The sequence below is a fragment of the Heloderma suspectum genome, chromosome 5, assembly GCF_057233095.1.
Source record: "Heloderma suspectum isolate Gila_16-S chromosome 5, 16-S_ref, whole genome shotgun sequence".
Classification (NCBI taxonomy): Eukaryota; Metazoa; Chordata; class Lepidosauria; order Squamata; family Helodermatidae; genus Heloderma; species Heloderma suspectum.
The window spans coordinates 85,093,156-85,121,019 of record NC_139462.1 but is presented as its reverse complement, the minus strand read 5'-3'; the positions used below and the strand labels follow the sequence as shown (position 1 = coordinate 85,121,019).

Sequence of the window (27,864 nt, the reverse complement as noted above, 5' to 3'; positions counted from 1 at the left end):
ATTATCATGCATTTATCCCAATTAGTTACAGCACAATATAGAATTAGCTACAGCACAATATTTCTAATCCCTTGCAATGTTCCATCTTACCTCTACAAGTAACCTCCTTTTGATATACACAACTGAATCCTGTGCCACCTTTAAGCGTGAACATGAGCAACTGCTAGTCAGAGTAGGAAGCACGGTGCTAGATGAACCATGGATTGTATAAATCTATGCACTTGCAGGTACTCTGCTTTTTACTGAACACTGGATTGCAGCTACTAATCTCAATCCACTGATCCTCTCCAAGCACAGGTACTCTGTGTGCCATTTTTCATGGTAGGAAGGCAGGATATAAATCAAGTCAATTAAATAAATATGTAATGAAGCCCCCTCCTTCCAAGGCCTTGCCTTCAGTGGATGAAATAGGTGCATATATACACACAGGTACATTTGCTACTGAAGTGAATGGGGAGGTCTACTCATACAGAAGCTCTGGGTAGTACAGGACACAGCAGTCTCTGGAATGGAATGCATACTTTTAAACCAAACAAAATATAAGAAGCTGCTAGGAATGACTGGATGAGGATATTTCAAAATATTTTAGATGTTTGAAATCCTATTTTCCTTACTGACTTCAAAGTCAACAGTGCCAAAGTGATGACACAACCCAGCAATCAAGTGTGCCATCAAGTTTGAAAAGCTTTGTGGTCAGCATGCATTGTTGGGTCATGAGAAGTGGCTGGCCCATCCTTTTACTTCTGAATTAAAAAGAATTGAAATTCATAAATTAAAACAGAGTTGAAGTCCATTACTTCATAGAAGTAAATAGATTTGATGACCATTTGAATATTTTGGGATATCATGCTGACATACAGCATGTCACCAATTAGTGTTGAAAGGCACTGAATGCAACTCAAATGTAGACAATGACAAAGAGTTATAATCAGAATGGCCATAAATGAAATAGCATAGAAGATTGCAAAGATTTTTCAACATGATTTCTATTATACATGGATTTCAAAGGATGGTTTGTACTTGTAATTTCCTTAAAACTAAAACTAAACATACAGTATGACTTTGGGAGAGAATTAAAAAGGTAGTCAGGATCCTATGCTCACTGAGATGATCCTGCTGCAACAATGGGGTAATATTACATCTGCAAAGGAGATGGAATAAGTTTAAACACTCTAGAGGAGTAACAGGGGAGCCCAAGATGACGGTCCCATCACTACCTCCTCCATCCACAGCCACAGTGGAAGAGAATATTCTGACTAACTCTGTGGCCCATCATGGCCCAGCACCAGGTGAATACAAGCCCAACAAGAGAGCACAGCTTACAGATAAAGTCACATGACATAGGGCTATATCACTCGGTTTCATGTCTAAAGAACTATGGGCACACTTCTGGTGACCTTGATGACATGGAATTTATACAAACAACAACCAGCCAAGACTAACAACAAACTGGGAAGAGTCATTGAAGAGCAAAAATATTGGCTTATATGGCTAGGATGCCTGGGTGTCATGGACTGGCCTAGGGGAACATGTCATGGCCCTGAGAAACTACAAAGGCTCCATTATTAAAACTCCCTTCTGTCTGATCATGTGGCTATGTGGCTGCCTTTGGTACTGGAAGGCCTGGATTTTAATACTGCTGCCTCTCCCTTTTTTTTTTGTCTTGCCAGCAGATTTTGTGGGGGGCATATCCAGAAGCCACCCCCCCCAGTTCCCACTGCAGTGTTATTTCGCACCAGGTTATCAGCTAGATGATAGTATCGCTCACTATTTCAATATACATTCTTCTTTATCAATCTATTCCTTATCCTTCTTCCTGACAAAAGTGTGTTGTTAAATATGTGAACTGAGGTTCATATCCAAATCTGAATAAAAATTCAACACACTTGTTGATGGATTTGGGATTTTTTCCTATTGAATAGTACTAGTATTTGGATTATGGGTGTGTGCTGGCTGTTATGAATGGAATAGCACCATTTCCTTTTTCAAGCCCTGGCAATTTCTTTGTCAATAGGGCTGGTTTTAGTAGGCTGACCCTGGTTGTGTTTGTGCTGCAAGGAGTTCAAATCTCAGCCTGTGGCCTCAGCTGCCATCCTAATTACTAGGAAACATGTTGATTGGTGCCATCTGCATGGGTATGGGGTCTTGTCAGTACACAATGCCAGTCGTATTGCCTTGAATACTGTAGAAGTGCTTCATTTTTCTATGTTATATCTTGTTCGTACTTCTAATCTTTTGCTTTTGACTTTGCTGCTAGGATTGTACAGATTGTGACTACACTATGTCAACATAATATAACCACAAGATTGTCCTCTAATGTTGTTTATTGCATCACAGTAAAAATGTCTGATAGGAGACAGCCACACTCTCAAGAGAAGAGTCACGTCCTATCATACTGCCAATGATTATGCAGACTATATACATACAACATCCTTTTTATTGGTGTCTGTGTGAGAACAGCATTGTATTACTAATATATTGCTAACAAAGTGTGCTGTTAAATATGTGAATTGAGCATTGTATCTACATTTGAGTAAAACATTTGATAAACTTGTTGATAGATTTGGTCTTTGTTTCTATTTCGATAGGTGACAAAGATATTAAATGAGAGAAAAGTAGCTAACTGGAAATTTCTGTTATATTCTGACATCTATAATAATAAAAGAGGATGTGTGTTGGCCTGTCAGTGCCATAGTACCAAGACCATGAAATGTAGACACCTGAAGGATGCATACTAAGGAGACCCTAGGGCTGTGCACCTCAGGGCATTGGGTTATTATGCAATAATTAATTTTAATTAATGTTAATGTGTCTCTGTGTTTGAAGTATACAGTACCACCCTCAGTCAATAGGTAGCAGACTTCCCTAACCGGTGCATAGCTTTGCAGTCAAGAATGTTTGAAGAGGGATTGGGGGAGGGGTAGTCTGAGGCACAGAATTATATGGCTGCCCCTCCTATGCCATGCCTAGACGTTTCAGCAGGGTGTGGCTTCACTCAGAAAGGGGCAGGCACAATATGTCTGATAGCTGTTTAACTTTGCTTGAAGCTTTCACTGTACCAAACTAAGGGCTATTCCAGCCCATGCAAAGTTGGGACTATTTGCCAGTATGAAATGCAACACACAACGTGATCAGATTTGTTTTGCTGAATAAATCTATACTACTCATGCACAGGTGTGGAAATAGTGCAGAAATTGTTCCATGTAAAAGCTGGTCTTCCTGAGCACCTCTACTGTTATATAAATGCATATTTAAACTTCTGTCAAAAACCCAGATCTTTCAACGAGCAATGCCTAGGAAGCATGGAAGTAAGGATACTGGCGTGTTCAGGCTACTTCTAGTTTTCTCTGTTCTTTTCAATGTTCTGCTGATAATTAGAATCAGATCTCAAAAGTAGCACTCATTGTGATGGACTGTTTTCATCTTTCCAAGCCTGCAATATTTCTCCTATTGGCTTTTCAAAGTCCTGCCTTATCATACCTGTCAAGCCCCTTAATCTCTCAACACTTGAAGAGCAAACTGGACAGGAATGCATTCATACAAAATACACTTCATAATGAAAGACAATTTTAAAATGATGCAATTCTCAGAGAGCAAAAAGGAAGAAGAAATGTAAATGGATGAGAGCTCACTCAGAAGTCATCTATTTTCAGCTAAGCAACCTTATGTTCTAAGTATCATTGTATAGTTATACCAACAGGTGAAGCAAAAACAGTACCTGATGTGAAAAGATGGTTGAGGTTACAAGAGCACTCTGCCCAACTGTGTATTGTTTTTGGCAATAAGGCCTAGGCGTAGTGATTCATGAAGGTAAGTGATGAGGCAGCTGTTTACAGCTGCTCTGGAGTCTCATCAAGGTATTGTAAGCATGGTTCACACACATAAAAATGCTGGTGAACAGATAAAAGTAATACATGTTACTGGATCAACTCTAACTGCTCAAAAGTGTGTTAGTTCTTGTAAAGAAGCTTCATGAGACAAATGTATCTAAAATAAAAACAAAAAAATGAAACTGAAAGGAATTTGTTGCTTGTTCAGGCAAAAAATTAGCTGGTGACTAATCACCTTGGTGTTCTGTTCTCAGAACAAAGGAGAAGTCTAGGCAATCTAATCAAAGTTGGTTTGGGCTTGTCCAGAGAGATGGCTTGTGGAACAACAAAGAAAAGGAAGTATAATCAATGCTGAGTTAGCTGTTAATCCTTTTTTGAATCCCACTCAGATTTTAGAGAATCCTTGTATGGTAATCCAGAATACTTAAGGCAAAAAACCCTGATGTATTAACCTGCAGAATTTACTATGGCTACAATTCCCAGTCTTACAGCGGAGTGGCTGTAATGAAGTCTGTAGGAATACTGTGTTGTCCTAGTTTCATTATAAGAAACAAACCAGATTAATGGCAAAGAGGATCAGGAGAGAAGGGAAGGTAATCAGAAGCACCAGTGAATCACTTTTTCTTCTTTTCCATTCTTCCCTAGCCCCCTTTATTTTTCAATGCTATTTATGCCAATATCAAACCTATCTCTCTTATCAATTATTGCTCCTTTAGCCTTTAAATGATAGATTGAAAAAATGAACACTGAACTGTAGTGGTCATAGCTGGTTATACAAGAACCTTAATGGGAAATTTTAGAAAGGTTTTTTTTATAGCAATGCTGAGACTGTCCAAAAAATGATGGTCTCAGACACAAAGAAAAAAAAAATCCAATAATTGGTCATCTTTGACAGAAACTGGTTAACAGATCAAGCCTATACTTACTTGCCTGTAAGCCTAACTGAAGTCTTGCTTTTTTCTTGGGCTTGCTTTTGAGTAGAAATGTATAGGAGTATGTAGCAAGGCTGCAATCCTACACCCACTTACCTGGGCATGAGCCCCATTGAATTCAGTGGGATTTACTCCTGTGTAAACATGTATGAGGTTGCCCTGTTAATCTCTTATTTCAAGCTGCTGGAAATGTTTTCAGATATGTGTTTGTGTATAGCAGATTACAGAAGATAAAATGATAATGTTCTTTCATTCTGTGAAATTTAGTAATTCTAAATCTGCCTTGCAAATATGTCCGCAAAACCTACTAGTCCACACCAAGTTTTATTAGTCTACCTAGCCACATATATCTATGTTAGTCATTTGTGACCCAGATGTAAAAGAGAACAGACTTTTGTACACCTTTGCTGCCTCTCCACCTGTTATGTTTCATATTCTTTATGGATAACTTGGCCCATAGATGTCTGTAATCCTACTCTAGACATATTTTGTCCACACCAAGTTTTACTAGTCTACCTAGTCACATGTATCTATGTTAGTCATTTGTGACGCAGATGTAAAAGAGAACAGACTTTTGTATACCTTTGCTGCCTCTCCACCTGATATGTTTCATATTCTTTATGGGTAACCTGGCACATAGATGTCTATAATCCTGCTCTATACATATTTTGGGTATCTGACATGAAGTTCATATGACAACATCTGAAAAGAAAAAAATAATTCCTATGCATGTATTGTAGAAATCCTGATTATATGGAAACATACATACAGACAGAACAAATATTACCAAGCAAAGCTAGCTTTTATATCGAATTATGGTATTTCAACTATTTTTACAAGTATTTTAATGATACTAATATAGCAGTGTCTTAAGCTGCAGTCATATGCACACTTTCCTGAGAATAAGTCCTTTTGAACACAGTGGGACTTACTTCTAAGTAAGCAAGTATATGACTGCCTTATTCTATTATCCTCTTGGTTTGCATGAATGCAAGAACCTACTTCTTCCTTGTCTTGCATTTTCTGTAGTTGCTTACCTGTTCAAAATTCAGGTATGATTAACAAGTGTAGTGGAGATTGGTATCACATCCATTGGTTGTTTTACCTGCCTCCATGCACTGACAGAATGTTGCCTACAGAGATTATGTGTAATCCAGGGTCCTCTATTTTCCTGGGTCCCAGACTACATGAACACTACTAGACTGCAAGGTTAATGACGCTGCATCACCTCCTCCTTGGGCTGATGGTACTTACATTTAGAATGTCTGCAATTTAAAGCTCTATTCAGGTTTTTGATTGTGAACAGAATCAACACAAGAGGGGGGGAGGAAAGATAAGCCTGCTAGCTCCCCCAACTCCATCACTGACCTTGTTGCCTTCCAAAAACTGGAGGGAAAACTTCTGCAGCAGGGTGCCTTTTCTACTTGAATAGGAACCTGCATAATTTAGAACCCTAGAAAATATCTCCATTTTTCAATTAACATGTTAATTCTACTCAGATGTAGAACACTTGAATAGGGCTATACTTTACTTTAAATACTATACTTTAAATGCCATGCCACATATTTATTACAGTACTTTACCATTATTTTCTTTTGTGCAAAGATGGGCATGATAAAGGACAAAGAAGGCAGGGACCTAATAGAAGCAGATGAGATTAAGAAGAGGTGGAAAGAATACACAGAAGAACTATACAGGAAAGATCTGAATGTCCATGATAGTGTGGTCACTGAACTTGAGCCGGACATCCTAGAGAGTGGAGTCAAGTGGGACTTAGGAAGCATTAGTAACAACAAAGCTAGCAGAGATGACAGTATTCCAGCTGAGCTGTTTAAAATCCTAGAAGATGATACTGTTAAAGTGCTGCACTCAATATGCCAACAAATTTGGAACACACAACAGTGGCCACAAGACTGGAAAAGGTCAGTTTACATTCCAATTCCAAAGAAGGGCAATGCCAAAGAGTGTTCAAACTACCGTACAATTGCGCTCATTTTACATGCCAGCAAGGTGATGCTCAAAATCCTACAAGCTAGGCTTCAGCAGTATGTGAACCGAGAACTACCGGAATTACAAGCTGGGTTTCGAAGAGGCAGAGGAACTAGAGATCAAATCGCCAACATTTGCTGCATCGTGGAGAAAACAGGAGAATTCCAGAAAAACATCTATTTCTGCTTCATTGACTACGCTAAAGCCTTTGATTGTGTGGATCACAACAAACTGTGGCAAATTCTTAAAGAGATGGGAGTACCAGACCACCTTACCTGTCTCCTGAGAAACCTGTACGAGGGACAAGAAGCAACAGTAAGAACTGGACATGGAACAACCGATTGGTTCCAAATTGGGAAAGGAGTATGACAAGGCTGTATATTGTTGCCCTGCTTATTTAATTTATATGCAGAGTACATCATGAGAAATGCCGGGTTGGATGAATCACAGGTCGGAATTAAGACTGCCAGGAGAATTACCAACAACCTCAGATACACAGATGATACCACCCTAATGGCAGAAAGTGAAGAGGATCTAAAGAGCCTCTTGTTGAGGGTGAAAGTGGAGAGTGCAAAAGCTGGTTTGAAACGCAACATTAAAAAAACGAAGATCATGACATCTGGCCCCATCACTTCCTGGCATATAGAAGGGGAAGAAATGGAAGCAGTGACAGATTTAATTTTCTTGGGCTCCAAGATCGACTGTAGCCATGAAATTAAAAGATGCTTGCTCCTTGGGAGGAAAGCTATGGCAAACCTAGACAGCATAGTAAGAAGCAGAGACATCACCTTGCCGACAAAGGTTCGTATAATCAAAGCTATGGTTTTCCCAGTAGCAACATATGGCTGTGAGAGCTGGACTATAAGGAAAGCTGAGCGCCGAAGAATCGATGCTTTCGAACTGTGGTGCTGGAGAAGACTCTTACGAGTCCCCTGGACTGCAAGGAGGTCAAATCAGTCCATCCTAAAGAAAATCAACCCTGAGTGCTCATTGGAAGGACAGATACTGAAACTGAAGCTCAAATATTTTGGCCACCTAACGCGAAGAGAAAAGTCACTGGAAAAGACCCTGATGCTGGGAAAGATTGAAGGCAAAAGGAGAAGGGGACGGCAGAGGATGAGATGGCTAGATAGCATCACTGATGCAATGAATATGGACTTGAGCCCACTCTGGGAGAAAGCGCAGGACAGGAAGGCCTGGCGTGCTATGGTCCATGGGGTCACAAAGAGTCGGACATGACTGAATGACTGAACAACAAATAGCATAGTGGCCAAGAGTGTGAAATGGGAAGCTTCCAAGTTGAACTCTGTCCCCAGTCATGAACTCACTAGGTTGAGCTAGGGCTGCTGAGAGTTTCAGCCCACCAACTTTTAGAGGGACACACATTCCCCACCTCTGCACCAGGTGATCTTAGGCAAGCTATCATCTCTCAGTCTTTGTCCCCACCTTCAATATGGGAGGTAATAATATTCAGTGGTTGAATTACTGTAAAAATTACTGAAGTGTTCTGGACACTCTAAGGCACAAATATAAATGTAAGGTTTTTATTTAAAATGTGTAGTTACTGTAGTGCTAAAAATAACTGTTATGTATAAACATGTACTGTTTGTAGTCCTAGACCATGACATATTGAGAGCTTTGGAACTGCTATTCTTTTGTTCAGGTACAACTTTCATCTAACTGTTTTCATCTATATTTGATGGGAAGAACACTTTGAAAAGCAAGCACAGAGAGTTTTTTTCAACAACTATAGAAGATAATGTGGGGATTCATCTCCTCAGGGGGTGGGACTTTGGGAGGGGCAGGGGGCACTGCCCACGGAGGGTGTTCAACTCTCTGCGGGCCAGATTAGACCTGTGAGCCAGAGGTTGCCCTCCCCTGCTATAAATGCTTCCGTTCTGCAAGCCAAGAAAGAGATCAACAGGGAGGTATTTCCCCACCCCCAATACAAGTATCTTTTTTCTAAACTACTATTTTAGTATTTGAGACCTTTGATGAAAAACAAAGTAAAATACACATATACAATAATAATTCTCCAGTCAACATTCACTCTCCTCCCCAAGCAATCTACACAAGACAAAATACCCGGAAAGTTACAGAAAAAACAGAAATACAGAACTATTATAGTACGATTAAATCATGAGGTTCACTCAAATTTGAAAGATTAGGCATAAAATTTTAAACAAATACTTAAATACATAATACATAATAAATCAGAACATACATATTCAGAACATAATATATCATACCGGGGAGCAATGAACTTTAGAAAAGGTATCCACTTAACAAAAAGTTTGCTGGGCTAGCCTGACTTCTACCTAGCCTCAACTGATTAGTTATGTTTTTCCCATTTCTATAATATTCCATATTTTATCCATTTTTCTAGATGAAAAAAACAACTAAACAGTGAGTTGGAATCAGTAAATCTTGCCCTGTGCTTAGAAGATAATAGACTTTTAACTGAAAATGAGCAATGCAGCTATTTTCCATCTGTGTACAGTATTTGTTCTGTGGCTCTCTAATATTACTAATCTCACAATATAGCTGAGCATTATGTAAACATTGGTATCTGCTGCTAAATTGACTGGGATGAATAACTTGCTTCCTATAAATAACTACTTACATGTATACATCCACCAGGTAGTAACCTAGTACAGCACTACCTATGTGCTCCGAAACAAACTAATCTAGAGTGAAAAATCCAGATTGTTTTATGTGCACTACTGTTTTCCCCATATTCTGTGGCTGCTCTCCTTTTATGCAGACTCTGGGGAAACAAGCTGAAAAGCACAACATTCATTTTTTAATTAAAAAATCAATGCCCACCACTAAGAGGGAAGAATAATTGATACATGATTGTTAAATAGCACTCCCACTTGCGCTACAACAATTGGCTCAAGGAAGTAGGACTGGAATTTGAGGAAGCTATTGTTGTAGGAATAAATTCTGAGGTCTTAATGCCTTGTAATGGATTAGTTATCAAACTGGTCATGATTTACAACACCTACACTATTAAGGAAATAAGTTTATCCAACTTATGTTTTTTAGACGTTAGTAGCTCCCCCCACCCTTCTTTCAGCACGTATCAGCAGCAGATTTCAGTCAAGGCATACAAACCTGCAGCTATGGCCACTACTGATCATGTGCAGACTGAAGCACTGACTGAAATTTACCTAGATCAACTTTTGACAAGCCAGTTTCCTTTTTCAGAAGCTTATAGAGGTGAACTTCACCATTTACCATCAAGCTTGGGGCAGTAAAATCAGATGCTGTGTGAAATACCAGTATTTCACATGAAGATCTTTCTTCCCTTCCTTCTCCCTCTTCAAAATTTCATTGCAAGCAAGCTCCCAACAGTGGGCATGTAAGAGCAGAAAAGCAGGGGGACAGAGGTTTTTTTGAACCTAAAAAAACCCCTACACCAGAGATTAGGGATAGTGACCTCCTAATGGTCACCTTAAACACTTTCTGATTAGGATCTCTAATCCCGTGTGGCTTGACAGTTTTTACTTTTTCTTTTAGTCTTTGAGAAAAGGAAAATTTACCCATGGATAGCAAAAAAGCTAGAAAATTGGCAGGTTCAGTCAGCTCCATAGAGGCTGCCAAGTCCCCAAATTCTATGAATTTATGTGGAATCACAAAAAAATTATAGCTCTTTACTTTGACAGATTTTCTTGAGAAAAGCAAATTTTACCTGTGGCTAGCACAAAAGCCACTGGACCCATCTGAACTTTGGCAGGCTCAGTCATCTCCATGGGGGATGCCAGGTCCCCAAATTCCATGCACTTATATGGAAGCACAAAAAAAATTATAACAGTTAGCACCATGGGGGCTACCAGGTCTCCAAATTACAAACTAAAGAAGTCATGACTGTTTCTGTTTTCCAGTGCAAGCCAATGGGAAAATATATATATATTAAAAAAAGGCGATTAGGACAGCTCAAAAGATCAGTTCCCATGCCCAAGTAGGCCTACATATAATGACGCCCCTGTGGCTGGCACTGAATCTTATAACACAAGGCAACCCTATTATATCTTTTTAATACAAGTTCCTGACAAGAGGAATGCATGAAATATGTCATCATTGTAAAAACAATATTTAATGGTATGTTTGTGTCCAGAAATCCATTTTTTGCCATAAAGACCATTTGAGTTTACCAAATTGTGGTAAACCTGTGAAGCAGCATTTTACTGTTATTTATTTGTATTTATTATATAATTATCTTTACTCTTATTTACTTGTATTTTGGTGGCATTCAGTATCTCCAATCAGGATCAGATCCTCATCATGATATGCAGCATTCCAACATAGGGTGGGCTGAGCAGTAGTGCCTGTTGAGAAAACCATAACATCAAAGTTGCATTTAGAGGGACTGAACCTTCTTGGAAACTGAAGGCATTTTAAAAATGGCAAAGGGTACCTACCACCTCATGGCATCCTGGCAAAAAAAATCAATTCGTAGCCATAATCCCCCATATCTTATTTATTACATGATATTTACACAGAGACACACACATAGACACCAAGAGTTGCAAAATATAGGCCAACATGTTAGATTTTCGTTCAAACAGGATAAAAAAGCAATATGCTATTGTGCTTGATACACAGCATATTGTTTGTGCCCTTAGTATTAACAAATAAAAAGTGATTTGCTACAATGCAATATGCCTGAGGCGAACTATAAGTTACAGCAGTAAGAGATATTCTAAAACAGATGCACAATATTTTATTCATTGCAAATCTACTGCTATGTTCCCATACCCTTTATGCAAGGAAGACCATAACTATATTCAGAAAGGATTCATGATTTTATAATCTCTTAGAATAAGTCCTTGCCTATTCTTAAACGTACTAGTAAAATTCTGTTCAGTTGATTAAAACCTGTTCAGTATCTAAATGAAAGCAGCAGGAAAACATAGTCTTGTTATAAATAATGCAGGACTGGTAAAAAAAGAAAGAAAAGAAAGTAGAGTGCATATTAATAAGGAGGAGTGAATTGGCACAGCACGTCCCATTCAGTAGGCTGCTGCTACATTTGCTAGAGCATATAGCAGTCCTCCTAGTTTGGTGGGCTTCCATAAGAATCCATAAAGCTACCTGGCAAATATTGGTCCATTTCCATGCTCCTCTTAAACATCTATCAAAGCATGGTCAGAGTCCAGGCAACAGAAGGTGGATAGTGACTCCTGATGTTCAGCTGATGCATAGGACACATTGTCTTTCTAAGGTGATAGGAACTAGTTCCCTTCATCTTCATGATTCTCATCTCCAGCCAGTTCAGCATTCCCCACATACTGGGTTCCTTGAGAACCTGCCTTTGCCCAGTTCTTGCTTTTATAATCACCCAAGCTGGATTTCTTGATATCTGATAAAAGAGTCCCACTAGCCTTGAAGGTCTTCCCCAAAAGTTCTCACAGGCTTTTCTGGTCATTGGATCCTAGCTAGGAACTGGCACTCTTTGGTCAGCACTGTAAGTTATTCCCAACTCCTCATGTTGGAATGTTCCAAGTGGCTTCAAAGATCATGCTCAGGGGTAACACAGACATTACTTTAAAACTGTAACTAGTAACTATGCCTCCGCACCCCTCATTTTTACTTTACAGTAGGTGCAATAGCCTTAATCCAGATCAGAATCCTAGCAAAGGGGACTTTTAAAATCCGGATCAGGGGCCCTGCACCTATTCTAGAGCAAAAATGACCAAAACATGTAGTTGCTAGATAAAGATTTAAAGTAATCTCTGTTTTGGCCCTTAGAATACACATGACCATTTCAATAAATTGAAGCTGGAGCTGCTGCAGATGCTTGCTGTTAAAGAGAAAATGCCTTCCGTGAACTGTGGGGTCAGGTTTTAACCTTTTCTCTTCAGCACACTTACATAGCGTACAGTTGATTCTAAGTACAAGTGAGCTTAAACTAACTTAATTTTGTAGCCTTCTTGGCAGGCTGCAAAGTTGCACTCCAACTTTAGTAAATGCTTCAGAGGGGGCATGAGAGTCACCCATTGTACAAAGGGGGGGCATGACATTCACTCTCTGTTTCAGCAATGGAAGACAGGAAAGTGTCTCTACATTGCTCAGGCAACTTGACAACTGTTCTGATTAACCAGCAAAATGGTAGTGATCATTGTGGTTGCACAGAGCCGTTTGCGGAGGAGGGGGGGCAGGGGATGTGAAGGCAAAGTGAGTAATTTCCCCTACAAAGACCCAATTTCATCCCCAAATTGTCTACTGGCTGATACTGTGGCCCAGTCCTTCTTTTAAGATCTTAAGAGAGCAATCCTATCTAGATAGGTGGCCGCCTCCGAACTTGGAGGTGACCGCCTATCCAAAGCAGGGCAGGGGAAGCACGGAGGGGATTGTTCCCTCCATGCTTCTCCTGCCCTGCTTTTTTGGCTAGACAGCCGATTGCAGCTCATAGGATGTGTCGTACAGGCAGTTACGCTCCCCCTGCCCCAGAACGCCCCCAGCCACACCCCTTTCTGGCCACTCCGCGCTCGTCTTGGGAGTGCGGAGAATGGGGTTGTTCCGCGCTGCCTCCGAGGCAGCGCAGAAGTGAGCAGAGGTCAGTTCTCCAGGAAAGAACATATCTTATGGCCGTCTAGCCACTAACGGCCATAGGATTGCTCCTTCTGGAAATTTGTCTGACCTGGGAACTTCCCTAGCTTCACATCTACCCACAAACTAGTAAGTTCATAAATAAGATCTAGAAATTAACAATTTTTGTTGTAATTCACCCAAAGAGTTTATCAGTCAAGTGAGTATCTCTGTGGATAAGACCCAGTGGCACCTCTACAAGACCATGAAGTTTAGAGACATGGTCAGCGTTAAGAATCATCAGAGCACTTCCAGATTTGAACTAGCAGAAATCAGCAAAGGGACCACAAACGTCTCCAGATATCTCTAGAGTAGTGGATTAGAGCTGTGCATAAATAGCCTCTCAAAACTCTCCACCTTACCTGTGAGCAGAGAAATTTGGGAGACAATTTCAATGAATTTCTCCTAGGGGAGGAGAACGTCTCTAACAGTTTCTCACAGATAGGGCTCGCTATTGGCGGGGGTTGTAGCACAGGTTCTTTCTTTTTTCCTGAGGGTTTTTGGTTCATTGCACTGCTCCTGAAAGTGGCAACAGCATCAACTATGTTGAGGCTTCCACTTTTCTGAGGCAGAATTTTGAATTTCTTCTCGTTTTTGAGCTTACCTAATCACTACGAGGTGGCCAAGGGTGCGGTGTGGTTTTCTCTCTACATCACACATCTTTCCATTGCTCTGAAGCCTCCCAGGCCACCTGCACTTCCTGAACTGAAAAATCCCCATGGGAGGAATTACCTCATGATGTCTTCCTCATGATAGCTTTAATTGAAATGTGGAATGTTGAGGAGGCTACAGGCTGCCACAGAGATTATTAAGAACATAAGAGCCATGCTGGATCAGACCAAGGGTCCTTCTAGTCCAGCATTCCGTTCATACTGTGGCCAACCAGCTGTCAACCAGGAATCCATAAGCAGGGCATGAGAGCAAGAGCACCCTCCCATCCATGTTCCCCAGCAACTGGTGTACAGAGGCTCACTGGCTCTGGTACTGGAGATAGCACATAGCCATCAAGACCAGTAGTCATTGATAGCCTTCTCCTCCATGAATTTGTCCAACCCCCTTTAAAGCTTTCCAAATTGGTGGCCATCACTACATCCTGTGGTAGCGAATTCCATAGTTTAACTATCTGCTGTGTGAAGAAGTACTTCCTTTTATCTGTCCTGAATCTCCCACCAATCAGCTTCATAGGATGATCCTGGGTTCTATTTTGAAAGAGGGAGAAAAATGTCTCCCTATCCACATTCTCCACACCATGCATAATTTTGTAGACCTCTGTCATGTCTCCCCTTACCCTCCTTTTATCCAAGCTAAACAATTCCAGCTGTTGTAACTTTTTCTCATAGGGGAGATGCTCCGGCCCCTTGATCATTTTAATTGCCCTTTTCCACACTTTTTCCAGTTCTACAATATCTTTTTTAAGGTGTGGTGACCAGAACTGGACACAGTATTCCAAGTGTGGCTGCACCACAGATTTGTATAGGGGCAGTATGATATTGGCAGGTTTATTCTCAGTTCCTTTTCTAATTATGCCTAACATGGAGTTTGCCTTTTTTACAGTGGCTGCACACTGGGTTGACATCTTCATTGAGCTGTCCATCACAAACCCAAGATCTCTTTCCTGGTCGGTCAGTGCTAGCTCAGATCCCATCAGGCTATACCTGAAGTTGGGATTTTTCTGCCCCAACATACATCACTTTACACTTGCTTACGTTGAACTGCATTTGCCATTTAGATGACCATTCTCCCAGTTTGGAGAGATCCTTTTGGAGCTCTTCACAATCCCTTTTTGTTTTAACCACCCTAAATACTCTGGTGTCATCTACAAACTTGGCCACTCCACTGCTCACTCCTAATTCCAGATCATTTATGAACAGGCTGAAAAGCATTGGTCCTAATACAGATCCCTGTGGGACCCCACGATTTACTTCCCTCCATTGGGAGAATTTACCATTTATAGGACCCCAAACCCAGCTCATGAGAATTTCTCTGAAATTTCTTCTCCTTTCAATTTCTTTTTGAAAGCAATTTCTTTCTTTTTTTTCAAATTGAATGACAATAGTAAAAAGAAATTGTGGGTGAAATTTTCAGCACAGCACTATCCTGGATCATCGATTCAGCATGCCCAACACTCACAAATACTTCATAGAATCATAGAACCACAGAGTAGTAGGGTTGGAAGGGGCCTACAAGACCATCGAGTCCAACCCCCTGCACAATGCTGGAATCCAAGTCAGAGCATCCCTGACAGATGGCTGTCCAGCCTCATCTTGAATGCCTCTAGTGTGGCAGAGCCCACTACTTCTCTAGGTAATTTGTTCCATTGTCATATTCCCCTAACAGTCAGGAAGTTTCTTCCGATGTTCAGCCGGAATCTGGCTTCCTGTAACTTGAGCCCATTATTCCGTGTCCTGCATTCTGGGATGATCGAGAAGAGATCCTGGCCTTCCTCTCTGTGATAACCTTTCAAGTACTTGAAGAGCGCTATCATATCTCCCCTCGGTCTTCTCTTCTCAAGGCTAAATGTGCCCAGATATTTCAGTCTCTCCTCATAGGGCTTTGTTTCCAGTCCTCTGATCATCTTTGCTGCCCTCCTCTGAACCCTCTCCAGTTTGTCTGCATCCTCCTTAAAGTGCAGTGCCCAGAACTGGACACAGTACTCCAGATGAGGCCTAACCAGTGCTGAGTAGAGGGGAACTAGTACTTCCCGGGATTTGGAAGCTATGCTTCTATTAATGCAGCCCAAAAGAGCATTTGCCTTTTTTGCAGCCACATCACATTGTTGGCTCATATTCAGCTTGTGATTGACAATTCCAAGATCCTTCTCACATGCAGTGTTGTTGAGCCACATATCCCCCATCTTGTAACTGTGCATTTGGTTTCTTTTTCCTAGGTGCAGAACTTGGCATTTGTCCCTATTAAATGCCATTCTGTTGTTTTCTGCCCAGCGCACCAGTCTATCAAGATCACTTTGAATTTTGTTTCTGTCTTCCAAAGTATTAGCTATCCCGCCCAATTCTGTGTCATCTGCAAATCTGATCAGCATTTCCTGCACCTCCTCCTCCAAGTTATTAATAAAAATGCTGAAGAGCACTGGGCCCAGGACTGAGCCCTGTGGTACCCTGCTTGTTACCTCTTCCCAGTTTGAGAAGATTCCATTGATAAGCACTCTTTGAGTCCGATTCTGTAAGTGCCTTCTGAATTAATATTTTTCCTCAATGCACTAAACTCCTTGTCTCATCATCAGTGATTTGCTAACTGGGGAATTGAATAACCAAAACAGTGGCTGATGTTAGTGCGTGTGTCATTCATATGGGATACCATTTAGAGTTCAATAGTAAGAAAACACATGAGAAAGAGATGGAGCATAATTTTTATGATATAAACAGTAGGAAACACAACCAAAGATATGCTGCAAGAGCCAGATTAGAGGAAAAGTATATTACTAAAACCAAAAGTCACAATTAATCTCTAGCCTACAAACATTTGTAGTGAGGAAAGTAGCTTTAAGCCAGAGTCGTACATCTGGCAAATGTCACCAATGAAGCAAGGCAGAGGTTAAGTATAGATCTCTTAGTTCATGACATCAATATGACTCTAAGAGTGCCTAAATTGATGGTGTGATTAAATTGCTACAATAGAAATAACTGATCTAACATAGACAACGCCTTACCAAAAAATGTTCAGTTGATCCAAAACCTGGTTTCCCTTAGGTTTTTCTCTCTCTCCAGATGTTCATATTTAGTTTTTAGCTTTTGGTAGTCATGCATTATTTTTACAGCTGTATGATCATATTTTGATATTATTCCTAGTACTCCCTTTTCTTGAACTATATTTTATATATTTCTTTTCAGTGCAATCTGGAGGAATCATCTTCTCAACTAAGGATGTGCATGGTCATAGAATCATAGAATAGTAGGGTTGGAAGGGGCCTACAAGGCCATCGAGTCCAACCCCCTGCTCAATGCAGTAATCCAAGTTAGAGCATCCCTGATAGATGGCTGTCCAGCCTCATCTTGAATGCCTCCAGTGTGGCAGAGCCCACTACTTTTATTCCACGCTTTTATTCCACAATATTATGCTGGCAGCTTCAATGTATTGCTATTATTACACATAGAAAGTTTGAAGCACAATCCTATGCATGTTTATATAGAAAAAAGTCCGACAGCAACCAGCATTTCCAAGCCAGCCATGTTGGCTGGGGAATGCTGGGAGTTGTAGGACTTGTTTCTGTCTAAACATGCATAGGATTGCACCCTTACTGACCTAGCTTAAATCCCATTGTCTTAAAGTTTTGGGCACTTTAAGCTGCATCTACTTGGGTTAAGGAAGGAAGGCTACAAGCCTTTACTGTTTCAAGCCTCATACTGTTTCAAGTACTGTGTACAAATTCATACCAAAATGGTTTTAATACAAGGAAGATTCAGCATGAAGCTTTGCAGAGAACCCGATCAAAAATGAGCAAAGGCTACATGGGGAGGGGAGAAAGAATTATATGGTTTTCTAATGAGTATAGATCTAAGGTTTTGTTTTATGATATCAGACATAACCTGATTTATCAGTCAGAAAAAGGGGTTGTAGGTGGTTTAGTTCTTTTGGCAGAGTTTCATTTAATTAGGTCATATAGTTTTGCCTCATTGTATTAGAATATGATAATTTACCATGATATCATCCATGCTTGGATATATTGTATATTAGGGATTTGCCCAGTTGTTGATTTAATAAAGCTGCAGGGACTGCTCAACCAAATCAAATCTGAGTTAAAACTTTACATACTGACCTCATAGTGACAAAGTACACTCCTCGGCACTAGATAGATTAGATAAACCCAGATAGGAAGCAAGTTCATGAGGAAAAAATTAAGAATCTCCAACACAATACTTTATTTAGTTAACTACTTGCTTATTTTTTCACTAAGGGACCTCTTGTTCCATTAAAAACCTTGTTGTTGTTGTTGTTCAGTCGTTCAGTCGTGTCCGACTCTTCGTGACCCCATGGACCATAGCACGCCAGGCCTTCCTGTCCTGCGCTCTCTCCCGGAGCGTGCTCAAGTTCATATTCATTGCATCCGTGATGCTATCTAGCCATCTCATCCTCTGCCGTCCACCACAGTAAAACACAGACTTCTCTGATGATGAATAGTCTAGTATCATTCATCATTTAATTACACTGAAAAGCCAAACTAAACCATTTGAAGGATAACCATAATCAGGGTTGATAAAAATGATTTTTTAAAAATAAAAAAATGGATTTTTAAAATTTAGATTGGATTAAAAACATTTAAATCAGATTTTGATTTTTTCTTAAAAGAATTAGTAAAAAAGAGCCTATGTCAAAGATATCATCATGAATACTAATTATACAACTTGTACTTATATTCTATGAATATGTTAACAGTAGTATATGGAGATGGGAGATAACCTGATCATTTCTATTCTGCACTGCAGGTGGTGTACAGAAGTGCACGCTCTCTCTCTCTCTCTCGCTTTCTCAAGGCCTTGCTTCTTTCTAATTGCAAAGATAGAGAAAGTCGATAAAAGAGAATTTGGGGAGATGGAGCAAGGAGCTCCTCCCTGAACAAGGAGGAGAACTCTGGATGAAAGGGATGGGGAGGGGAATAGAAAGTGAAACCAAAAGTGAACAGAACATATTCATGCAGTCCAGACTCCTAAGGAAACTTCTGCTGCATGTATCCTCCACTGTGTACCTACCTTCTAATGAAACCTACATCTCTGAATATGTATTAAGGTTATATTAAACAATAATGTACTTTTACTAAAAATGGTAATTAAATAGAATTTTCCTCACTAGTGATTTAAACTGTGATTTAAATCATTAAAACGGAGTCCTTCAGAGAAGTGATTTAAATCAAATCAATCTTGCCCATAATGATCGATACTTACAGGTATTCCCCATCTTTCACCCCTCTGTCCCCCCTTTCCCGTATTCTTACAAATAGTACTGAATGCTGGAACAGTTAGGGGTAATGGGCAAACCTGTCTTGAAACTGGAGAGTGTTATCTGTCTCTGCATCTATTTCACTTGGAGTGACACAGGCTCCATCTCCATGGAAACAGAATGAGAGGCACTTTCTGGTTATATCTGGATTTTCATGAAATAGCTTTGGTCCATCAGGGACACATGAAGCAAGAAAAGCGCAATATACACTACCTAAAAACCCACTTTCACAGGTCACACAGCACTTGAAACCCCCATATTTCGGGGTTGGGTGGGTGAAGTGGAACTGAATGTCATCAACCCCATAGGTGCTGCTCAGAGAATGAGAGAGGCTTGTTCCCCACCCCTGTCCACGCTCCCCTGCTCAGGGAAGTTTACTGGAAGTGCTGAATTAAGCCCCTGTAGTTTACCCCACACCTCTCCCCTCTCATCCACCGTTGGATATTGTGAAAGATTAAAAGATACTGCACTGTTGTGAATAGGAAAAATAGGCTACATAATCTGAATGGGTGAAGCAGCTACTGCACTACTGTGAATACCTGAAACAGCGCTACTGCACTCTTTTGAATGGGAAAAACAGGCTACAAACTGTGAATGGCTAAAGCAGCAACTCCGCTATTGTGAATACTTGAAACAGTGCTACTGCACACTTACGAAGGGGAAAAAACAGGCTATGTACGATGAATGGGAAAAGAAGCTACTGTGCTATTATGAATGCTTGAAACAATACTGTTTCAATACTTCGATACTGTGAATGGAAAAAGAGGCTAGATGAAGTGAATGGGAAAGCAGCCCTACTGCGAATGGGGGAAAAAAGGGGGGTGGCCTGACTCCCTGACCAGGTCACTGCCAGATCACAGAAATAGGCACGCCCAGGATTTAATGCAGGGGGATGGGGCACACTGCAGCAGAACCGTGTGGGAGCTGCATTTAAGGAAAAAAGATGCACTAAAAGGACTTTCTGAAAATGCACCTTTTCCATAGATCGGTGACAGTGTCATCTGTTGTGAACAATCTTGATGTGCTGTGGCTCTGTACTAAATCAGCTGGGTCACAGATGAAGAGACACTCAGACTTTCACTCAAACAGAAAGAAACCCTGATCGGTAATTTTGCTGTTGCATGCAGACTATGAAGTAAGGAAAAACTGTACCCACTCACTGTACTTTATTATTGTTGGCCCCTACTATTCCATTTCTGTTATACTAGGAGCACATTATGGGTATTTATACAGAGGGCTTTAGATTTCCGAATTTTACCTGTGCTGTTAAATTCCACATAAACAATGCAAGTGTCAGCCTTATAACAGACAGATCTTTGAACTAAAAATATATGAAAAAGTTTTTCATTGTATACTTAGTTGGTTGTCCAGATATCATATGCATAGCAATCCTGAATTTCTTTTAGTGTATGCTGTCTAGGCCAGTGAAAATGCTTCAAACGCATTCACAAGACCAAATGCCCCATAAATCTTCCTACTTGCAGTGGAAAATGCAGCCATATGAATCTTCTATCCTTCTGCAATTTTCTGTCCTTCTGCAATCACATGTTCCATTTACTGTCTTCAATTTCAGAAAATTTAAGACATGTAGAATATTAAAATCAGTGTTGTTTCAAGGTAGGATTTAAAACGTTTCCAGAGAATACGAAAGTCTTCATTAGCAAAAAGAAATTTCACCATTTACAAATTGTCTTTCCATTCATAAAAGGTAGGATCTCAAAGGAGCCCTGGAATAATTGTGCATATAAGTTTATCTGTAATCCACCAGGAGCAAAACAATTCCAAGATGATAGAGTAAAGAGATAATCTATTGTAAATCCAGTGGAGCAGAAGCCAGAATACTCTAGCTGTGATATTTTCCTCCATCACAACAGCAAGCTGCCCATCATGGGTGACATACATTACATATCAATGGGTGTTGCTTGGAATTTCTATTTATCGCAAGTCAAATCTCAGAATTCAGTATTTGTTTTTCAGCACCAATGAAACACTTTGCAACAGACACCAACATAGCACACAAATTATGCATAGAAGAAAACTCCATATGAACCTTTCAAAAATAATTCTAGCTAAGAGAGCCTGATTTTGTGAAGTGTTGAACATTTCTATGTACTACAGAAAGCTTAGAAAAATGTAGCCTACTCACCAATCTGCAAGAGAATACAAAATCTGACAAAATTAATCCCAAGTGACAACAGTGAACTATATAAATATTCTGAGCTAGAAGAAAAATAGCATGTATTGCAAAAGGAAAAAAGAATGATCAAACCTATCTCAATTAAGCAATTGATTTATTAATATTTTACTAGCAGCTACTGAATAGTAAGGACCAGACAGAATGAAATTCATTTCTGAAAATTCCATGTACTTACTGAACAATTTTTTAGGTCAACCTTTAACCTTAATAGGTAATTGCAAAAAGCCAGTGGTTCAGCTAGGAAATTTTACAGCCAGGGCTTAATGGTTTAATTGCCGGGGGGAGGGGAGCACTTTAGATGGCGTTGTGGCAGCATCCCACAGAACTAACATTTCTCTTTCCCCCATCCAACCACCATTCCATGCTTTACACCTGCTTCTGCATTCCTTATATGTCAGAATGTTTGCCAAATCTGCTTTAAAAATACTTCAAGCAGGGGCAAGTATTGCATTTTAAGCTCACTTAAATCATAATATCATCATGAATACAGAAATAAATGGAGTTTGCTTCTGCTAGCCTGACGCCCACATCACTTGCTTCTCTCTGGGGTGGGGGGGGGGGCTGGGCTGTGGAGCCCTGGACTTTGGCCCCAAGGACCAGCCCTAGCTGCACCACTGCACCATGGTGCTGCTAGATCTCAAGGGGTGCTGGGCAAAGTGCTCTCCACCTTCCCAGTCATGCACTACCCTGTCCCCTCCAGGACTGCTGCTCCCGCTTTTCCAGGCAGTTTGCACCTGCCCCACCCAACTTTCTCCCCCTCCCTCACCTCTCTTACCAGGCAATGTTGGGAAGGGGATTCCTTTGTCTTCTTTTTTTCTTTTAAAAAATCAATTGCGTGGCAGTAGTCATACACGCTGCTCAGCAAAGCAAGGGGCAGACATGGCTCATGCAACTGTCTGAGCAGGTGCTTCACTGAGCGGCATGCCTGCCGCTCTGTAGCTATGTTTGAAAAAGAAGAAGAAAAGAATCCCCTTCTGGACACTGCTTGGGAGGACAAGGACAAGTACAAGGGATGCCCTGCTCACACTCTTCTCTGTCCCCACCCTGCCCCAGGTTTACCAGGCAATGTTGGGAATGGAAGAGGTTCCTTTTTCTACTTTATGAAAAACAATTGTGCAATGATAAATGTTCTGTTCAGTCGAGCGCTGGAGCACGTTCAGTCGGTGCTTGGCTAAACAGCCCATCTATAGCCACATGGCTTTCTTTTTAAAGAAGAAAAAGCAGCCCCTTTCTGTCCCAATGCCACCTGGTAAGGGGGGAGGGGAAATAAACTGTGGGGTAAATGCCAGGGCCACCCTGGTCATTCTGTTCTTCTCTAGCCCCAGTTAACAATATCTGGAGTGGAAAAGGATTCCTTTTTTTCTTCTTCCATTAAAAAAGAACAACAGTTCAGGAGGGACAGGGACTCCGTTCAGCAAAGCACCTTCCAGCTGGATGCAGCTACAGGTGCCCTCCATTGCCTTTTGTTCCCTGAGTGCCTCTCTGGCTCAGACGCACTTTGGGGAATTAATGTGGTAGCAGGCATGGCTACAGTTGGCTCATCAGGCTGAGCAGCGTGCTTGCTGCCCCTGAACTATTGTGTGTGGGGTCTTCCCCAAGGGGGATGCTGCCACCTGTCCCTGGGTGTTGGGGGGGGGGGTCTAGGCTGCGGGGCTCCAGATGTCTACCTGGTGGTCTGGGGCTAACAGCACCAATGGTTGTCACTAAATCTAAGACTCAACGATTAGCAGAAATGTCTGAAAATGTACCATTACTACTACTAGAGGTAGTAAATTACGTAGTGCTTTCTATATACATTATCTTGTAATTCTTATAACAATCCTACAAATTAGGTCAAATGTTACTAAGACTTCCTGATTTGCTGCTCAACCTCCTAGCCACTGTGCTGCACTATATGAGCAGTCATTATACCAGTCATGTGGTCAACTAGCTAACCAGTCAGCATTCAAGAAATGACATTCAACTCTTCATAGAGATCAGTTCCCCAGCACATGTCAGCCAGAATATGTTGGACTGTGGGAGTTCCATTCCTCTTTCATACACTTCTATCAGCCTTGCACTGGGAGATAGGGGATTTTGATCAAGAATGAGGGATGTATAACTAACTACTCTTACAGAATGCAAGCTGTATTTGTGTGTGTGTGAGTGTGCGTGTGTGTCCTGTTTATAACAGAAAATTGTGGGCTGGGGGAAAGAAATAAATTATTCTGGTTACAGCTGCATATGTGATCTGCCTTCTACAAAATAGATGGCCAACTATGCTTTCATTAAATTAAGACAAGATGACAAATATAAAAGCTGCTAACATGCACACCAGACAAGTATTAAACATTACAGAAGGTTTCTACTGCACAAAAATGGATTTGAGCACTAGGGAAGAAAATACATTGAAAGCACTTTCTAATGGGTTTCATTCATTCCACCCTCCCACACAGTGAGACTTATAATGGCAGTACAACTGACATCCGATTGTGAAACTAGGGAAGCACACACTTCACAGATGTAAGAAAGAATCAGTGAAAAGCAGACAAAGAACCAAGGCTGATGGCGCTTTAAGTTTGAACTGCAATGGTAGCTAGCAAAATGAGTGACCAATGACACAGCTCAATGACTGTTTAATGTACTGCATTAAAACACACATGTGCGCGCGCACACACACACACACAAACGCACACCCCTAAACCATATATGGTCCCTGCTGAATCCAAACAGAATATTACAGAAATCAATCTGTATGTCAAAGGAAGCTTGTAATAGTTAATGGAAAAACCTGATGACAGCCATCCAGGACAAAGGTAAAGCTAAATATAATAATGACTACTCTACTAAAAATGGACAACATCCCCAACAATATCTAAGAAACAAAAAACTGAAGGACCCTCTAGAAGGACATTAATTAGCTAGGTAAATGAGACTATAGTTAACCAAATTATTATTGCCAGATTATTACTGCTTACTAACAGAGATATGTGGGGAAACTGAAGCATTATTCCACTGACTCTAAGTCAAGAAATGTTTTCTGCAATCAAAGTAGTCATCTGTAACAGCCTCTGTTGTACAGGAAACCAAACTGGGTAATAAAACTATCATATTATTCAATCAGATGAAGCTAGGAACTAGATAGTCCCATTATTATAAGCATTATAAAAAATTAAACCACAATACAACTTACTTAATATAGATAAATTTCTGCTAGATAAAACTACATCAAGGGTTTGAGCAGCAGGAACAACTCAGGTCAATCTATAGAGCAACTATTGGAACATGGCTGTCCAGATGTCTTTTTCGCAGTCTCTGCGTGGAACAACTCTGTGAAATTTATCCAGAATTGTGAAACATTCCTCACAGGCCTCTCAAATTGATTAATTTTTGATGGTGCATTTCAGAACAGGCTCCACTCACAATCCCATTTCTAAAAAGCTTGGTGCATCCATTCATTTTAGAAGTGTCAAATCAGGGATAAATCAATGTGTTAAGAATTGCCTGGTAATATTGTTGGGGGATTAATCTTACAGAATAGATCATCAGCACGATTACCTTTGGCATTCTATGTGCACAGAGTTCCAGTTTAAGCATGAAAAGCCTTCTAATGCCAACATAGGAGAACTATATATTGAATGATCTGCCACCATTCAATATTTAATCCTGCAATTGAAGCCACTAAAGGGATACAACAAAGTAACAAGATGAATGGTGACCTCCAACTTGCAAAATGACATCCTGAACAATTTATCTTTTGGGCATGTAGTGTGTCCCATGGCTAATATTTCTATTGCTTCTCCTGAGTTTGGGATTTGTAGATTTGATCAATGCTACATTAGCAAAGTACCTGAGGTGACAGACAGGGAATCCATTACTTATGCTTGAACAATATGCTAGGTCAATTTGGCATATCTGGAGTCTAAAACAAAGGCCTATTAATAAAAAATCAATTTATTTCAACAACTGCATCACTAAGCAAGTCATGCATGGTGACTAGAAATTAAGTGTTGTGAATTTGTGAAAAACAGTAAGTATAATGTATTGCATACAAGGGCTTAAACTAGGGTGTTATTTTAAGTTTACCAAGTATTATGCCTTTAATGTTCTGTTAAATGCCTTGGACAGTCAGTATGCACTTGGCAGCCTATATTTATTATACCCATGCTAAGACTGTAATAAATCCCAAAGACTGAAAATTCTTATTTTCAAGGGATTGGAGAGAAGAATATGATGGAAGCTAACAGCAGTGATGGAGAAAATGGAAAGAGAATGCTAGATGCAAAATGATATATTGGCTTAGAAATTCGCATCTTAGTTAAATTTCAAGTAAGAATCATAGAATCATAGACTAGTAGGGTTGGAAGGGGCCTACAAGGCCATCGAGTCCAACCCCCAAGAAATGAACACCTGTGGACTTGTGACAGTTCCACACACTGCCCTCTGCATTGCTTTATCCCATCTGGCAAATTATTGTGATTCTCCTGGTTCCCTTTCACCTGCCAGAATGGGGCAGTTTGCAATTGGCCACTTACACAGTTCCAAGCACATTGTTGTCTTAGGGTAAAATCCTATGCATGTTTAGACAGAAAAAAAGTCCTGCAACTCCCAGCATTCTCCAGCCAGCACTGCTAAACATGCATAGGATTGTGCCTTTCATGGATTAAACCATCTGGAACAGATCCAAATAAATACATGACGACTGAGCCTCTGATCCCTTGAATTTGACTCTGTGATAAAGCAAGCATTGTCCAATGCACAGAAGTGTATTGTTTTCCTGATCACTGGACCCATAGCGGGAAAAAAACAAAAATGAAACACTTGCACAGTTCTCCATAAAGATGATTTCCATACAAGAAAACAACATATTAAGGCATTATTTTGGTCAGTACTTACTACTTTTTGTATCCAGCTGGAGATATTTGATTACACATGTCTCACCTGTTTTGTTGCACTCTCCCTCCTTTTTTACCTATTTGAATACAAGCCGAGCAGAACTGAGGATGATGGTTTTCTCCTAGCCAAGTCAAACACCAATCATGGCCACCTGAGATAGGGTCCTGTCTTATAGGCAAGGGAGAGGCTAACTCTCCTATGAGGTTTTAAGCCGCTGTAGGCAAAATATTCATAAATGTGACTACGAAGAGAACATGAGGAAAAACAAGTTATGTAACAGTTCCTCCACATTGTATTAGAGAAAATCCCATAACTAAATGCAGTTCTAAACAAGTCAAATACAGTATCTGTATTGTACTGATTTTGTGGTGGTGAAGCCTCATAGCAAACAGTACAAGTGTTTCAGAGAAAGGGGGAAAAGCAAGTTAGTTGGGAGAGCTCTAGTCCTTTGATTTGTTAGCCATGCAAGAATTGGGGAGTGAGGCGGGGTAGGGGGATAGGGAGAAATAAATATGCATGCAGTAGCATTTTTAAATGTCCCTGTCTTATCAGAGCTTTTTATGTGCCTAGCTCATTTATTTATTTATACATTTATATTTTACTTTTCCTCTCAGATAAAGCATGGTCATCAGTGGCCTCTGTCCCTTTACTTAGGGAAAACAGAAGAGCCAACAAAACTTTGTACCATGCTAGTCTGCCCATCCTCAGAAGTCTATACCCTTAATTTGGGAAGAATGCAATAGCTGCTGCTAGAAAGAAGAGCAGTGATGAGAAAACTGGAGCGGCCTTTTTGTGTGGAGAAAAAGGAGGGGCTACGGCTCTCTGTATCCATCCATCAGCCCTGGCATTGAAAACTGATTATGGGGCTGAGCTGAGCACCGGCATAAACAGGAGCTACTAACATGGGGACAGGAGGAAAATCAGAAGATTTTTGTGTGGGGTCCCCAAAATACCTGTTTTCAGTTTGGTGCTCTTTAAGTTGTTTATTATCTGGAGTTAGGGATGAGCTGTGAGATCGCAAAGTTTCTGTATGACACCAAATGATTCAGGGTGGTAAAGACAAAAAGAGATTGTGAGGAAACCCAAACTGGGTAAATGGCCATTAAAATGGCAAATGTGGTTCAATATAAGCAAGTGTAAAGTGATGCGTATTGAGGCAAAAATTCCTAATGTTGACCTAGTGTGCGGCAGCTGTGAAAAATGCAAATTCTATGTTGGCGATAATTAGGAAAGGGATCAAAAATAAAACTGCTAATATTGTAATATCTTTATGCAAATCTATGGTAGAATCACACTTGGAATACTATGTATACTTCTGGTTGCTGAATCTCAAAAAGGATATTCCTTTTAGTACCCAATGGTGGGAGAGGGCTATTGCCCTCATATCTTGCTTCTATGCTTCCCAAAAGTATTTGGTTGGCTGCTGAGGAAAACAGGATGCTGGACTTGATAGGCCTTTGGTCTGGTCTGATCCAGTATGGCTCTTTTATGTTCT

At 40.5% G+C, this 27,864-nt stretch overlaps 1 protein-coding gene across 2 annotated transcripts in view; it reads right to left on the bottom strand.

Annotated features, from left to right (window-relative positions):
- The window catches only part of TENM3 (teneurin transmembrane protein 3), a 445,596-nt gene that overhangs the window by 355,180 nt on the left and 62,552 nt on the right, over positions 1-27,864 (bottom strand). For both annotated transcript variants that reach the window (XM_084856497.1, XM_084856499.1), the window contains exon 3: positions 10,990-11,082. In XM_084856497.1, coding sequence (XP_084712623.1) covers positions 10,990-11,082 — 93 coding nt within the window. The remainder of the gene's footprint in view (positions 1-10,989; positions 11,083-27,864) is intronic.